Source organism: Salvelinus fontinalis, chromosome 15 (genome assembly GCF_029448725.1).
Source record: "Salvelinus fontinalis isolate EN_2023a chromosome 15, ASM2944872v1, whole genome shotgun sequence".
In the NCBI taxonomy this organism is placed as follows: Eukaryota; Metazoa; Chordata; class Actinopteri; order Salmoniformes; family Salmonidae; genus Salvelinus; species Salvelinus fontinalis.
In genome coordinates, this window is record NC_074679.1 from 17,771,420 (window position 1) to 17,789,294 (window position 17,875).

The following is a 17,875-nucleotide window of genomic DNA, read 5'->3' on the forward strand; positions in this document are numbered from 1 at the left end:
TCCAATCTTGCTGCGCGTTCGAGGCTTCTTTTTACAGTGGATGGCTCTAGAGAACTGTGCGGACACCTTATTTTGAGCTATCTGATTGGCCAGTGGTAGTCGTATAGGTGCACTTGATTTGCTCTCTGGGGCTGGCGGGGAGGCGGAGTCCTACTTTCAGACACATTAAATGGTTCAAAATGGGAACACTTTTCCTTCACGGCGCTAGGGCTTCTGAATCAAGTGCAACTACCGTCAACCGCGCGAAACGAATAACAAATAGGAACGCAAGGCTTTATCTTTTGAGTTTTTAAAGAAATGTTTGGTGATCGACGAAGAATGCACTAGAGAGCGGCCAGATGGTGGCCACTGTCCTAAAGTAATGCTCTGATAGGATAGAATTTGACTGGAAGTTAATGTATACACAGAACACACACACACACACACAGGAATTACTATCTACGGTCAGTGAGCTAACAACAGTGTACCATATCGCTACTGTCTGCAGCCATACCACAAAATGTTAAAGACTTGATATTGCAGACAGAGTTTCCTCCCTCATCTCATATTTTCCCCTGGGCACAGACGTCAATTCAACGTCTATTCCACGTTGGTTCAATGCAATTGGATTGAAATTACGTGGAAATAACATTGATTCAACGAGCGTGTGCCCAGTGGGTTGAATATAAATCATGCCATTATAATGTTTGTGCAGCTACAGTGAAAATATGTCTCATTCAACATCATCGTTTTTCAGTGAGAGATTTGAACCCCCCTTGATTTTGTCCAGTTGACAACTACAACAGCTGGAACAGGTGTAGCCTGTTTTGGTCCTCTACCGCTTGTGCGCAGTGGTGATATCTGTTTTGCAGAGTGCAAGACTGAATGAGGAAGTAACGTGAAAACTCTAAATAACATGTTTGCTATGCGGGATCCTTAGGACGTCCCTACCCCATTGAAGTTGATATTTCAACTGGTTACGGTAAGGGTTAGTGTGGGAGTTAAGGTTTAGTGTTTATGGGCGTCCCGAGGATACCGGATTGCACTGACTATATATTTCTGCCAGGAAGAGAGACGAAATCAATGCGGAAGATAAAAGCGTGTGTCTTTGGTTAACACTGTCGACGAGATGTGAGCTAAGGAAAGGGGTTCCCCAAAACACCAGTCAGCAAATTGGACCGCCTGAAACGTCTCGCTTTTATCGGACACCTAAACAGATGAAAACCTATTGCAGTATTGCACAATATTTCATATACTGAGACTTGGACTCAAAAATAGTCGGCCTACTGTATTGAGATGGCCACGTTTGATTGAGTGCGGTTAAATTCAATCGTAGCGCCGTACAATTTTGATAACACCGCGTCGGTTGTGAACACTCGCTCACGTTCATCAGTCGAATGCCGAAGGAGAGAGAGAAGAGGCGAAAGTCCTCCAAGGAGGCAGGGCTGTCTGGCGCTGGTATTAGTGATGGGTTCGTTAAAGAGCGCAGAACAAGCCGCAGAGCATCTGAGCTTCGCGATGAACTCTGCCAGGTGAAAGAAGTAAGATTATCTGAGTTTAACTCCACTCAAGTGCAAACAAGTATGATGGAGGCGCTCCGTGTACCGCAGGTGACAATAACCCCAGATGGAGGCTGCTCGCGGGAGATCCAGCAGGAGGACTGGGCTGATGTGGAAGGCTCTCTGCGACGGAAAATGTCAAACTCCTCGATCTCCTCAACAGGTTCCTCCATCATGTTGGAAGAGTCAGAGGATGACATTCTGAGTGACAACGAGACAAAGAGCAAGGGAAATATCACTTTAGAACATTTGTGTGAGGACACGAGTGAAGTGAGTATAGACTATTATTCATTCAAATACAGTAATATTGTTGTTACGTTGTAATTACACCCAACAGAGCACTGTAACTCTGGGGGGAAATAGTTAGCCTATTCTCTTATATTCTATTGGATTCTATTCTAACCGGGGGCAGACTGGCTGGTCAATTGGGCTGGTCAATCTTTTGCCTAGTGGGCCTGTCTAACCTGTTATTTTTTTGTGCAAAATGATCATGATCTGGCTAATAATGGGGGCCTCAGGGAAAGAATGGTCCAGTGTGTTAGAAATGCCAAGACGGAATTCTGGTCCTAGTCTGACCATGATCTACCTGTCAGCCTGAGGCTACTATAAAACCAGATTTACTGGTGAATGTTATACAAACTTTGTATAACTGTAGTAACTAGTAGTAGTAAAAACAACCAATCACTGTGTGTGGTTACTGTAGAAAACCCTCCTCCCTCAGCCTGTCTTCAGAGACAGAAACTTTGTGACCTCAAGCTGCATCAAGTAGGTTATCATCCCCCGACCAGAGCCTGACTGTTGTGCTGCAGTAGGGGGAAATTCACACCTCATTCAATTCATTAAGGGCTTGATGATTGGTAGAATGAGGTGTGCTTGTCCAAGGGTTACAATAAAAATGTGTACTTTTGGGGGTACTTAAAGACCAGGGTTGGGTAGCACTGCTCCATATGAACTCATATCTGGACCTTTTCAAATTGACATTCCTCCACCATTGACTTCCTAACTGGTGTTTAGTGTGTCACTGACAATAAACCACTATCTCTTCCACCTTTACTCCTTTTTGTTTGCCATGTGTGTCTGTGTTGAGTGTGGTAATAAACGTGTGAACTGTGTATCTGTCTCCTACTGGTCATTCTATGTCCTCTAACCGGGATGCTGGGACAGTTGTACCTATGATTTGAACCGGCACCTCTTTCAAGACCACCAACGATCTTTCTCATGGTCCTTCGAGCCGAATAGGAACAATTGTCCAGGGTTATGACCAATAGTGACAGGATGCAGTTCATGCCATGCCCCAGCCCAGGCGTACATGCCGTGCGAGAAGAGGCGGACCGGAAATTCCAGTGGGAGGCGGGAGTTGAAGTTCATTCACTATATTTCTATACAAATTTTAACTCCCAGAAGCTATGTGGAGAACAGCAAAAACAAGAAAGATTTCCCCCACCATTATCACCTTGGCTGATGTAGGTTCATTCACCTCAGTACATCTACAAACACATATCCTATTAGCTATGCAATTAGTTGCTACACATTAACTCACGTTATTTCAGCACCGGGATTGAAAATTCTAATTTAAGTACAGAGAGATCTGTTAGCAGAAAATAAAATATTAACCAAAGGTTAACAAATATGTTTGCTTTACATAACTATTTTTGGTGCAGTTTTACAGCTAGGTCTTCCTACATTTTGACCCATTTTGCAATGGGGTGGGGAGATTTTTTTTGCGGTTTTACAAGCTAATTTTATGCAATTCTACACATTTTGCTATGACTTATGCCATGTTAATATGATATTTGAGTGAGAGTGACTAACAAAATGAATGGTGTCTCTCTGGAGGTCAGGGCCACAGGGCAGGTGCCTAGTCGGTAATTCGGCCATGATTACTACAAGTTTGGCTAGACGCAGTAGACTAATTAACCAATCCAACAAATGTTAACTGACATGGCCGTGGGCTAATTGAGTGACTGTCATTGGGTGACATAACAAGAGGAAATCTGCTGATGCTCTACCAAGTTTCAAAGTTGCATCTTGTGTATTCTACTATTCTAACTCTCAACAGTAAGTTGAGACCCGATTGAGTTCTTAAAAAAAACGAAATACAAAATATATATTTATAAATTAAAATAATTACAGAGGTCCGGACCTTGGTGTCCTCATACAATTGAAGTTGGAAGTTTACATACACTTAGGTTGGAGTCATTCAAACTCGTTTTTCAACCACTCCACACATTTCTTGTTAACAAACAATAGTTTTGGCAAGTCGGTTAGGACATCTACTTTGTGCATGACACAAGTAATTTATCCATTAATTGTTTACAGACAGATTATTTCACTTATAATTCACTGTATCACAATACCAGTGGGTCAGAAGTTTACATACACTAAGTTGACTGTGCCTTTAAACAGCTTGGAAAGTTCCAGAAAATGATGTCATGGCTTAGAGTGTTCTGATAGGCTAATTGACATAATTTGATTCAATTGGAAGTGTACCTGTGGATGTATTTCAAGGCCTACCTTCAAACCCAGTGCCTCTTTGCTTGACGTCATTGGAAAATCAAAAGAAATCAGCCAAGACCTCAATAAGAAAATTGTAGACCTCCACAAGTCTGGTTCATTCTTGGGAGCAATTTCCAAACTCCTGAAGTTACCACGTTCATCTGTACAAACAATACTACGCAAGTATAAACACCATGGGACCTTGCAGCCGTCATACCGCTCAGGAAGGAGATGTGTTCTGTCTCCTAGAGATTAACGTACTTTGGTGTAAAACGTGCAAATAATTCCCAGAACAACAGCAAAGCACCCTGTGAAGATGCTGGAGGAAACAGGTACAAAAGTATCTATATCCAAAGTCAAACGAATACTATATCGACATAACCTGAAAGGCCGCTCAGCAAGGAAGAAGCCACTGCTCCAAAACCGCCATAAAAAAGCCAGACCTCCAGAGAGACACCACTGTCCAGCAGCCACCAGCTCCACTACCTCCACCTTGTTACTGGCAGTACCCCAATGCCTGGCCTGCACCCCAGGTCCCGAGTACTACAGAGCCGACAAACTGTATCCTGTGTACCAGGCAGTGCAGCAGCCTCAGATGGCTTGGTCCCGGCTTGGCCCGCCAGCTAGTTCAGCCGCCACCCGCACTCCAGCATGTCAGGTGGTCACCAGCTCCCCATGAGGTTCTTCAGCCTGTTCCTTCGCCAGTGCCTTGGCCTATCAGATGGCCACAAGGACTCCAGCATGTCCAGCCAGAAATGCAGAACCCTGAGCTTCAACCAGCCATGCAGTCCCCTGTGCTCCAGTGCGCCAGTCCGTCCAGCAGCTGCCAGAGTTGACCCCAGGCCTGCTAGAGTTGACCCCAGGCCTGCCAGAGTTGACCCCCGGCCGCACCGGGGGTCAACTCATGACGGGCGTCCATTCACGCTCCTATGCTGGCGCTGTAACCAACCCGGCCTCCACGGCTCCCATTCCCATTCCCTGAGACAGCCGAGCATTTGCCAGAGCTGCATCCAGCCACGTCGTCCACAGTGTTCCAGTCAGCCAACCTGATGACAGTGATGCAGCCAGACCAGCGACTGCCACAGAGGCCCAAGCCATTTCACTAGGCTTGTATACCGGGTATTTGGAAATAGCCAAAGGATGGTTTTTCAATACCGTAAATACCGTTTAAACTATTTTAATGTTTTTTCATACATTTGAATATTTGTAGCTACCTTTTAAGTAAATAGCTAAAGTCATCTTGTGCAAGACATTAGGAGATACAGAAGATTGCGTTCTTCATTTCACCTGTGACATTATTTTTCATTATGAAGATTCATTATGAGTCACGTGGTGTTTGTTTACAAGCACACAAAGATGAGAGACCGGCTTGTGAGTCACTCACTGTTGTTCAGCACGCCCCAGGTGATCTAGTTATGGTATGGAATTCACAACTAATGTCACAAGGATGACGCTGGAGAGACGAAGCAGGTACGGGGAGTCAGACATTTAATAAGGAATGGACATGGAACGAGACAGGAACAGAGTCAGCAAACGAGTAACACAGACAAATAACAGTTTTTGCAGCAGCGGGGAACAGAGCAAGGGAACTGACAAATATAGGGGAGGTAATAAGCAGGTGATGATTGAGTCCAGGTGAGTCCAATATCGCTGATGTGCGTGACAAGGAAAGGCAGGTGTGCGTAATAGATGGCAGGAGTGCGTGATGCAGGGCAGCCTGGCGCCCTCAATTTCCAGGGGGGAGGGGGGAGCGGGAGCAGACGTGACACTAAATGTTTCCCAGCTACATATCTTATAACTATTAAGTTAACTGTCTAGAATGTGCGCAATGCTTTGAAGTTGTGCATTTGGTTTGCCAATTTAGTAGCTAGCTATCTAGCTAAATTGTTAGCTTCTTCCAAAATCTAGCTTCACTTGGTAACAGCAGAGAACACCCTCCTGGATCAAGTGCATTGCTGTCTAATATTTATTTTGTGCGTGCTGCCAACTGAGTAGCATTTTTGAGTTACTTATATAACTTTATGAGCTGGGATGTCTATCCTGAAAATAGTTTAGGTCAGATACTGTGTAAAATGTCCGCAATGCGCTAATTAGCATTTAGTTAGCATTCTCTATGGGATTTTACATGTACTTGTTAGCATTGCTAACCTTTGGATTACAGAGGCAGAGTGGGGTTTGAAAATAGCTCCCCTTGTGTTCAGTGCCGGTATTACCGCAAATCCCAGTATGGCACTATGTCGTTATGAAGTTATGGCAATCTGGATACCGCCCAAGCTTACGTTCCAGATTCAGCACCAGGTTCCACTTCCCGGACCAGATTAGGGCCTTCACGGGGCAGCAACTGGAAGGTTTTGCTGCATTAAAAATGTACTACATACATCTGGAGTGGCTGTTGAAACCCCTTCTCCTACCCTTCAGCCTGTTTTGAAGACAAAAACTTTGTGATCTCAGGCTGCATCAAGTAGGTTACCATCTCCCGACAAGAGAGTGACTATTGTCCTGCCGTAGAGGGTAATTCACAGCTCCATTGCTAGGGAGGTTCCTAGGGAGCCTGCTGGAACTCGCCTGGTTTTGGAGAAACTGGTTTTGGTGGGGGTGTATTTGTAACGACTCATGGTGTAATTGTAACAACATACAGGAACTCAAGTCCTTTTGTTCACCTGACCTAGAATTCCTCACAATCAAATGCTGACCGTATTATCTCCCAAGAGAATTCTCCTCGGTTATTGTCACAGCCGTGTATATCCCCACTCAAACCGATACCACGACGGCCCTCAAGGAACTTCACTGTACTTTATGCAAACTGGAAACCATATATCCTGAGGCTGCATTTATTGTAGCTGGGGATTTTAACAAAGCAAATTTGAGAACAAGGCTACCTAAATTCTATCAGCATATCGACTGTAGCACTCGCGCTGGAAAAACACTGGATTACTGCTACTCTAACTTCCTCCATGCATACAAGGCCCTCCCCCGCCCTCCTTTCGGCAAATCTGACCACGACTATTGGAATCTACCCTAACCAGAAACCGTGGAAAGATGCAAACTGAAAGCGCGAACCACCGCATTTAACCATGGGAAGGTCACCGGGAATATGACCGAATACAAACAGTGTAGTTATTCCCTCTCGCAAGCAGTCAAACAAGCAAAATGTCAGTATAGAGACAAAGTGGAGTCGCAATTCAACGGCTCAGACACGAGACGAATGTGGCAGGGTCTACAGACAATCACAGACTACAAAAGGAAAACCAGCGATACTCCATCTTAACTCCTCCACATTTACTGGAATGGTTGAACAGTGCAGAAGAGAACCTCCCACGACAGTTGTTTTATTCTCCTCAAGACCAGAATGTGGGGGATCTAGTTTCAGGCGTTTCTTTTACGCCTGCTACATCTGCCTCTGAACTCTTTAGATGTTTCCAGTAGGAGCGCAGGTTGAGACAAGCTATGTGAACTCCTGTCCTCCACATCAACTCACATTTGGATCTTTTCATATGGACAAGCCTCCACCCTGGACTTCCTAACTGGTGTTCCTAACGTCCTCTTCTGGGAGAGTTGTACCTATGCACCTCTTTGGATACCACCACCAGTTGGTGGTGCTCTTTTTCAGTTGCTGAAATGTCTGATCTGTGATTATCTGAGAGCATTACATGTATAGAGATAAGGAATTCTTGTCTACTAGCATACATCAGATCTGGTCTAAAGTTGTTTTGGTTATTATGACTGAGTCAACTTTTCTGTGTAAAGTAATAATCAATCTACAATATTTTCCAAGTACACTACCATGTTTGGATGAAAAATCATTTTAAAGATTGTTGAAAAGCTTCTAGATTTGTTCTTAACTTCCAATCACAGTGCAGCCAATATATCGAACATATCTTAAAGCAGGGTGTAATTCTCTAAAGTCTAAAGTAATAACATTGAGGTGGATATTTGATCACATGTATTATATGTATAGACCTGCATGCTTTCAAAGAGCTCCACAAGTACTATCTTGAGTGTTTATTAGGTTAAATTAGCCAAGGAGCCTAAAGGAGAGGAAGGGCTAGGTTATAGTTCAGCACTGTGTTGTAAGATAACTGTAAACACATGTCTCTTCTCTGAATTTTATGAAGTGCTTCTTCATTCTTTAATGGGAGTAAGCCTTCTGATGACTGTATTAAACATCCTTTCCTTAATGTATTAGTCTACAACCCTTTCATACACAAGACATTAAGCCACATACAGTACATGTGATACTGGTATAATCAGTTGTTTTTAGGATCTCAGTAACGTTTTCATCTTTATATTGCAAACACACACCCTAAGTGAAAAACGGCACATTTAGAAACGTGAAAGGATTTTTCAAAGCTAATCAACAGCCAAGTCATAAGTTAGCGCTGATCACTTGGGTAATTACAGGCACTGTACTATAATGGTTTATTTGGACTTGTTTGTGATCATGTCAGATAGCTAACTATTGGCCTATCTTAAAGATAATCTTCAGACATGAATCGAGTTGTCTGTGATACAACACAGAAGTGGAAAGGAATTAGATTACCCCCCATCTTAAAGAAAAACTCCACCCAAAAACAATGTTTTGGAATTTGTTCCATTAGTCCATTGTTGACATAGTCCCAAAATGTTTTGCTTGTCAGTACTCAAGTTTTCAAGACATGTAACTTTCAAAATACAGAAATCATCCCTGTATGATGGATTTTGCATCATGTGATGCAAAACTCAGCATTATATGATGCAAAATGATTTCTTTATTTTGAAAGTTACTTGAGTGCTAACAAGCAAAACATTTTGGGACTATGTCAACAATGGACTAATGAAACAAATGCCAAAAGTTAGTTTTTGAGTGGAATTTTCCTTTAATTGAGTATACTCCCTTCATGTATGATGGTCTTCAAAAAGTTTGAAATCACCCTGGTCTCTCGTCTGAGGCGGCCATCTTGTTTTAGCATTGTCTTATAGCACAGAATACAGGCGCTGCTGTACACCTGACCTATGATTCAGGACGACTGAGGGTGTTGCTGTATTTGACTTCAACACTTGACTGATGACTTGCATTGATAAAGTAGTGATACAGTTGTGATTTCAGGACAATACAGTAGTTTTAAACCCTAGAACTTAAAAGTAGCTGTGAATACCAACACAGCAAATTCTCCAGTGTTAAAAAAACGAAAATGTGAGTGTTAAATCAACAGTGTAAGTGTTGAGACACCGGAACATTTATTTTATTTTTTGTATTTATTTAACCTTTATTTAACTAGGCAAGAGAGGGACATGGTTGTTGCTTTCATCCACTTTCAGTACTATGGACTTCACCAAGTGAGATCCTAAGCAAATATGTTGTCATAAAAAAACAAATTTTTTAACACAGTACCATAAGTATTTCGTAAGGTCTTATTTTGAGGGCCTAGTTTTATCCTAATACAGGGGCCTGGAACTCATACATTACTTTGAACCAAAACCTTGACATCATTATCATATTTCCCGGCATGCTCTATTGCAGATTGATTTTGAATTGTTTGTATCAATATCTATGTTTTTGCATGTACATTGATTTATTAATCAATTAATCTTATGCTACTCAAATATAAATTACAACATTTTCTAAACTAATCAAATATGTTACTTAGAATTATTGCTGCACCCAGTACTGAAATGGTTGTCCCAGTTTAGATGCTTTAGGTAGTCTCATAGCTTAGCCTTCTCCCAAGGCAGTCATTTTGAATACAGGTTGTGTATGATACAAAATTCAAAAAGTTGGATATCCCCACACTGGCTGGATTCCTATAGGATTTTCACATCACGTTGCACCTTGCAATCTCTGATTCAGAGGGTTGGGTTAAATGTGGAAGACACATTTCAGTTGAATGCATTCAGTTGTACAACTGACTAGGTATCCCCCTTTCCCTAAACCAGCATAATGTGACTTGCAGGCCTGATGTGGCTTATAAACCATGCATTTCAGGTCATTGTATAAACCATGCATTTCAGGTCATTGTATTTCACGCTCAGAAAAAAGGTTTAGATTTTTTCCTAAAGGTGTACAAACACTTTTCACTGTAGTGGTACAAAGGTCAGTTATGAGTGCATAAAAGTTCATACCTCAGACCATACGTCAGGACTCGAAAGGTAAGGCACTCTGGGAAATATTTGGCTTTACACTAAGAAGTGTGTTAATTTAACATTGTTTCCAATAACTATAGGGTTCCACAGACTCAACACTTTCAGTGTTTTTTTTTTAACACTGAAGATTTTGCTGTGTATATGATGATCCAACAAAGTTCTCAAATAATGTCACTTGTGAACGGTAAAAACATGTACGACTTCTAAGGCCTCTGTATCTGCTTGTTGTCAGAAGCCATATTTGACTTTGTCTCCGACATCAGTGTCTTTGTACCTCTGTGTAAACTCTTCAGAGCTATGCTCAGCCATCTCCATAGAAGGCTCTTAGCTGTCAACTTCCTTTAAACACACTGAATACACATGGCCTGGCCCTGCTGGAAGGGAAGGCTGTGTACATTGTGGTGCTCACTGCTCAGTGTTCAGTGTTTCAACGAGGGCAGGTCAGTATGACAGACCACTTGAAAAGCTCTCATACCCAACCCTTTTATTGATCTTTCTAGTCATTCAAATGAACAATGCTAATGGAAAAAAGTGTCTCCCTGTTCTGAAAACAGGGATTCCATTAACTCTCTATACCCTTTCTTTATAGCAGATAGAGTGTCCAGTCAGACCCCACACTTGCAGTACAAGCCACCCCCATAGTCCTATGAGTCTATGACAAATGGTTGTGTGCCAATTTCAGCCACATTGACATTTAGGTATTGACCTTTCAATACAGAATGAAAACTCCTACTTTGTACACTAGGTTACTCGTTCTCTGTATTTCTAGTATGACAGTGACTTGTAGTGAAAAAGATAATAGAATTTTTATGACATCACATTTATTAATGCTAGCAATTTGTCAAATACACGTATGCTAATGCATGCTCATATTAGAATGTGCCAGGTTGAGAAACCGAGTGAATCATACAGTATTGAGTGAATCAACAGCTTGAGTGAATCATACAGTATTGAGTGAATCAACAGCTTGAGTGAATCATACAGTATTGAGTGAATCAACAGCTTGAGTGAATCATACAGTATTGAGTGAATCATAGAGTATTGAGTGTATCAACAGCTTGAGTGAATCATACAGTATTGAGTGAATCATACAGTATTGAGTGAATCAACAGCTTGAGTGAATCATACAGTATTGAGTGAATCAACAGCTTGAGTGAATCATACAGTATTGAGTGAATCAACAGCTTGAGTGAATCATACAGTATTGAGTGAATCATACAGTATTGAGTGAATCATACAGTATTGAGTGAATCAACAGCTTGAGTGAATCATACAGTATTGAGTGAATCATACAGTATTGAGTGAATCATACAGTATTGTTACTCCCTTGTTCCTGTTCTTGTTACTGTTATGCCATTGTAATTGGTCGAGTTCATTATGTAGTAGGTTCTATTTGCAGCTCATTGTAGACGTCTTATTTGCTGTCAGTCTGTCAACCACATTAGGCCCGGCTTAACAAAGTAAGGTGTGTCCCAGAACTAACCAGGAATGTATTATCTAGAGGGTTATAGAAATAAACATTTTTACAAACATTGCGTTGTATTGTAGTTTGTGAGAGAACACACCTCATACAGTTAAAATGTAGCATTTATTTTCAGGAATTGAAACATGTTCCACAATGTTGAAATTCTACTTCAGCTTTTACACTACTTTTTTTAGAATAACTGTGTAGCCACAAATGGAAGGACTATATGTTCATATTTCTTTATCTTGACAGAGCACAGGGCTTTAAAAAAATACATGTTGATTAATAGGTTGTCACAATTACTATTGGTTATGTGTTTGAGAGAGGGTTGAAGGCCTGTGTGGAAATATGACACCCACACAGACGACTATTACTACAACAACAATTCAACTTTATACACCACATCAACAACACCAGTGAGTGGAGCATTCCACGTGACATTTCAGAGTGGCTGTGGGTTGGTGGCTGTTATTGGTTTTGAGTGTGTACACTCAACAGAATGAGTCGTTTCTTCACTGAATCCAATGACCAGGGCTTTACTTCTTTTTACTGCAATCTCAGCATACTGAATAGTGACCTCTGACCTCTGTCTTAGTCATAACCCTGAATCACTGTACATCTAGCTATGGTGAAATCTATCTCAAAAATAACATTATGTATCATCTGTGTCATCAAGCACGTGCTAAGTACTTTTCTGTCTGTGAAGCATGTCTGCTGTGAACATGATGTGTGACTCACTCAACATCTCATCACACATAGGGAAACAATGTCATAATTTCTATGCCTGAATCATCCAGATCTCGTTGAACAAGATCTCCATGACTGTGTCTTAATGCAAATCACATGGCAACAGCAAGTCAGTCAAGTGTGACTATACACAGCAGCTGGTAGGGAAATGTGAGTTCCATAGAAATGACAACATGTAGCAAAGATACTAATATGTTTGCGGGTTAAGGGTCAGGGTTAGATTTGAGGCTAGGATTAGAGTTGAGCCTGGACGAGGACATGAAGCTAGGGTTAGTGACATACAGTAGCAAATGACCCAAGTAACAGTGGCCAAGTGATTTAGACAGCTGTCCGTCATCAACTGAATTCAAAACATGATTATTATCCAAGATCATTATCGTTGTACAACTTCATTTACATACACCCTACTGTTGAGCGCTGGCTTGAAGACAGTGTCTCTGCCTGGTTAATAATGAGACAGATACTCCATAGAGGTAAAGCTGACTGTTCCTGTGTTTGGTCCTTCTTCAGCAGAGCAAACCCTGGTGGAAGATAAAGACTATCGTCAACTGGCCTTTTGTTTCCCCACAAAGAAGAAACCTGTCTTGGGTTCAACTAGCGGGACACAAAGGTAAAACACAGTCACCATGGACGTGATCCCTCACCTATCACAGCAGTATACCAAGAACCAAGCGCTAATGTAAGATGATGTGTACTGTACATCTTCCACATAAAATAAAGCACACAACACAGACAGTACTGTATACTACTGGCCACTTTGATACAATACTAACCCATTACACACGATGTCAGATTCCATCTGAAAATGTCAGTCGTTAGTGGTTTGCTGTGGAATGTCAGTGCTTATCTTTTCCAGGTAATTTCAAAGCTGGCGGCGAAGGCACCATTCTGAAGAAGTTCTCTGAGAATGAGAAGCTGTGTTTTGAGAGGCTGCAGGGAGATGTGCTTCAGGACTTTGTACCAGGATATTATGGTGTGGTGGAGAGGGATGGGGATCCCTTCCTACATATGACTGATCTACTAGTCAACTTTGATAGACCCAGTGTCATGGACTGCAAGATGGGAGTGAGGTAAGGGAGCAGCAGTAGTGAGTAGGGAGCAGCAGTAGTGAGTAGGGAGCAGCAGTAGTGAGTAGGGAGCAGCTAGGTGAGTACGGCGCAGCAGTAGTGAGTAGGGAGCAGCAGTAGTGAGTAGGGAGCAGCTAGGTGAGTACGGCGCAGCAGTAGTGAGTAGGGAGCAGCAGTAGTGAGTAGGGAGCAGCTAGGTGAGTACGGAGCAGCAGTAGTGAGTAGGGAGCAGCAGTAGTGAGTAGGGAGCAGCTAGGTGAGTACGGCGCAGCAGTAGTGAGTAGGGAGCAGCTAGGTGAGTACGGCGCAGCAGTAGTGAGTAGGGAGCAGCTAGGTGAGTACGGAGCAGCAGTAGTGAGTACGGCGCAGCAGTAGTGAGTAGGGAGCAGCTAGGTGAGTACGGCGCAGCAGTAGTGAGTAGGGAGCAGCTAGGTGAGTACGGAGCAGCAGTAGTGAGTAGGGAGCAGCAGTAGTGAGTAGGGAGCAGCTAGGTGAGTACGGCGCAGCAGTAGTGAGTAGGGAGCAGCTAGGTGAGTACGGCGCAGCAGTAGTGAGTAGGGAGCAGCTAGGTGAGTACGGCGCAGCAGTAGTGAGTAGGGAGCAGCTAGGTGAGTACGGAGCAGCAGTAGTGAGTAGGGAGCAGCAGTAGTGAGTAGGGAGCAGCTAGGTGAGTACGGCGCAGCAGTAGTGAGTAGGGAGCAGCTAGGTGAGTACGGCGCAGCAGTAGTGAGTAGGGAGCAGCTAGGTGAGTACGGCGCAGCAGTAGTGAGTAGGGAGCAGCTAGGTGAGTACGGTGCAGCAGTAGTGAGTAGGGAGCAGCTAGTTGAGTACGGTGCAGCAGTAGTGAGTAGGGAGCAGCTAGTTGAGTACGGTGCAGCAGTAGTGAGTAGGGAGCAGCTAGATGAGTATGGTGCAGCAGTAGTGAGTAGGGAGCAACAGTATGTCTGTTCTATAATAATGTGTAGAATACTACATATGTCTGGCCCTATAGGAGGATTAAGCAATTTTGAGGAAATACTAACAAATCATTGTTGGACTACTGTAATTTATTTATATCCCTCTTACACGTCAGTGCTCCTGATAGTAGAACATACAGACTGTCAACCTGTTCTGTTTGCTCTTGATAAAACACCTGTTGTTACTGGTTCTCTGAGGATTTCCTGCCACACACAGTCGGTGGGGCGTCAAGGCACACAGAGAGGCCGTCACTACTGTACCACATGTTTCCTGTACACAGCCAGAAAGAACCACCCACACACGCACGCACACGCACACACACACACACACACACACACACACACACACACACACACACACACACACACACACACACACACACACACACACACACACACACACACACACACACACACACACACACACACACACAGTGGGGAGATGGGGTGCAGGCACAGGGTGTCCCTGGTGACTCCCTTTTGACAAACACACACAACCACCCAAGCTCTCTCACCTACTGCTAACAAACACTCATACTGTCAACCGGTTAAACTAACAGTCATGCTGTGTACTTTGGAGTCTCCTCCTTGCTTCCTTCTTTTATACAGAGGAAGTTCAGAATGAAACTGAAATTCACTGAACATAGGACTCTACCAAGTAAGACTTAGGGCTCTATTCAATCCGCATTGCGGAAGTTCAGCGTTGCAGCATGATTTAAATGTAAAGGCGATGTTCCCGTGTTGGCGGAGACTTCCATTACGGTAAACGCTGCATATGTCAGATCAATCCTACATTACCTTTACATTTCTATTGTGTAATCTGTAACACTTCAGTGATACAGGTTGAATAGAAACCTTAGAAAGTCAATTCTACCATCTAAAGCATACGAAGGTCACATTATAAACTGGGTGGTTCGAGCCCTGAATGCTGATTGGCTGACAGCCGTGGTATACCACTGGTATGACAAAACATTTATTTTTACTGCTCTAATTACGTCAGTAAGCAGTTTATAACAGCAATAAGGCACCTTACGGGTTTGTGGAATATGGCCAATATACCACGGCTAAGGGCTGTATCCAGGCACTCCTCTTTGCGTCATGCAGAAGAACCACCCTTAGCCGTGGTATATTGGCCATATACCACACCCCCTTGGGCCTTATTGCTTAAGTATAACATGCCATTGTCTGTAATGCCACTCAGCTATCATCATAAACAACAAGACCAAATGAAAAGTCACTTAGCCGTGATGGTGCTGAATAGTGTCATGGCCCCTCAGCGTGTCTCCCTGTTGTCCTCTCCTCAGGACGTATCTGGAGGAGGAGCTGGTGCGAGCCCGAGAACGGCCTAAGCTCCGTAGGGACCTGTTTGACAAGATGCTGGAGGTGGACAGCGAGGCCCCCAGCCCCCAGGAGCACCTCCAGAGGGCCGTCACCAAACCCCGCTACATGCAGTGGAGAGAGACCCTCAGCTCCACACACACACTGGGCTTCCGCATCGAAGGCATCAAAGCAAGTACCCATGTATCAACCTGAGTGTCAACATAAAGGAAGCAATTCAGTCAGAGTTCACTCAAAACGCAACCACAGAGATCCCTTTTCATTTAAACCAGAACATATACAAAAGGCTTATTCCTGGACTAAAAACTTTTTTTATGGTTCATTTTACACAGTTTTTCATGTGAAGTTCATTACAGACTGTATGCAATAAAGTAATGTCGGAGCCTTGACCTTGTTGCACGTGGACAGTGCTGCTTATCAACATATTGACCGTTCCTTCTCTCAGAAAGCTGACGGGACGTGTCATACGGATTTCAAGAAGACCCGGTCTAAGGAGGATATCACTCAGATCTTCAGGGACTTTGCCACAAACAACACAAACATACTAGTAGGTGGACAGCTACTAGTCTTACCTGTTATCATGTTGCATCCGCATTCATTTGCATGGTCTGCTGATTTTTGACAAGTAGAGACATACAGTACATACCTGTCTCATGTAAAGTGAATACTTGAACAATCAAACAAATTGGTTTGACTTTACCTGTCTTTTGTAAGATCTCATGAAAAGTGATACACATTGGTAAATATTTGGATATGATGAGCAACCCAAATGGCAATATGCACTACAGTAGATCCTGTTGGAATGACAGATAGCAAATAGAATTGAACGAACTCGACATATAACCTCTATTGATTTAATGAATTTATCAAGGGAGGTTCCCAAGTCTCAACTCTACAGCCAGAATAATCGTATTGCCTCTCTAATACAGAATTCCTACCTGAGTAAACTAGCAAAAATTCAACAAGCCCTGATGTCATCTGAGTTCTTCAAGAGACACGAGGTGAATACAGAAGCTTTAGTTCATCTGCACCTGTTTTCTGTTGACATTTGTTCATCCCACTAGATATATTAAACACATCTAAGAGCTTTTATGAGGTTTACCGGTAAATAATATAAATTATAATACCCACTGGGCAAAAATGTCAATTCAACGTCTATTGCACGTCTGTTCAATGTAATTTCATTGAAATGATGTGGAAACACTGTTGATTCAACCAGTGTATGCCCAGTGGTTATTGTAATGAGTACAAGTCTTCTCTCTCCAAGGTGATTGGGAGCTCCCTCCTCTTCATTCATGACCACACTGAGCGAGCTGAGGTTTGGCTCATTGACTTCGGCAAGACTACAGCTTTACCAGAGGGACAGACTCTGGACCACTCCATACCCTGGCAGGAGGGCAACCGAGAGGACGGATACATGTGGGGACTGGACAACCTGATGAGGACACTGGGCTCTTTGACTAACAAAGGAACTAGTGAAGGAAGTAATGAGTGCCTTTAAGCTATGGCCACCTGGGAGGGATGGACTACCCCATTCCAGTAGTTAGAGGACCCTGGCAGTAATATACAGTCTCAAGGGTCCCCTCAATCACAAAGTATACATACTGTGCAAATCAAACTTACAGCTTACCTATGTACTGTATTCAGCACCACAAATTGTATCTCAGCGTATTGTTGAAGCTATTGTAGCATGGAGATAAGGGATTGCGTTTTTTAAAGTATGTCTGTGCCTTGTGAACAAACTATACATTTTAGGGGAATTTTAATGAATGCAAATTGATAAACAGACACAAACCTGTGATTGTAGTGCATGTATATTCTAGAAAGCCATACAATACTATCGATGTAAGGGACAGTATTGCATCGATATCCAACCCATTCCATATTCCAAGGTGTCATTAGATTTGATTGATTTCAGTTTTTGATAATCAAGCATGTTCTATTTTATTTTTTCAAACTTTATTGAAGACATTAGGCATACTGTATTCTAATACAATTACATACACCAGTGCGTCTTTAGGATCATCTCATTATCATGACGAAGGATGAATGAAAAATGAATCACGCAAGTATTGTAGCAAGTATTACATTATGACAGTCCATGAGACTAACCTCAGTAAAACACTATTGCCTTGTCCCAATGAGTTA

General features: G+C 42.8%; 1 protein-coding gene across 1 annotated transcript; it reads left to right on the forward strand.

The window, feature by feature from the left end:
* The first annotated feature begins 841 nt into the window (after positions 1-841).
* Positions 842-17,864, forward strand: itpka (inositol-trisphosphate 3-kinase A). The gene is made up of 7 exons (XM_055862848.1): positions 842-1,808; positions 12,877-12,976; positions 13,223-13,436; positions 15,694-15,898; positions 16,173-16,274; positions 16,657-16,728; positions 16,995-17,864. Exons 1-7 carry the CDS (start codon positions 1,377-1,379, stop codon positions 17,226-17,228), a joined length of 1,359 nt encoding a protein of 452 aa, XP_055718823.1. The 5' UTR covers positions 842-1,376; the 3' UTR covers positions 17,229-17,864.
* Positions 17,865-17,875: the final 11 nt, after the last annotated feature.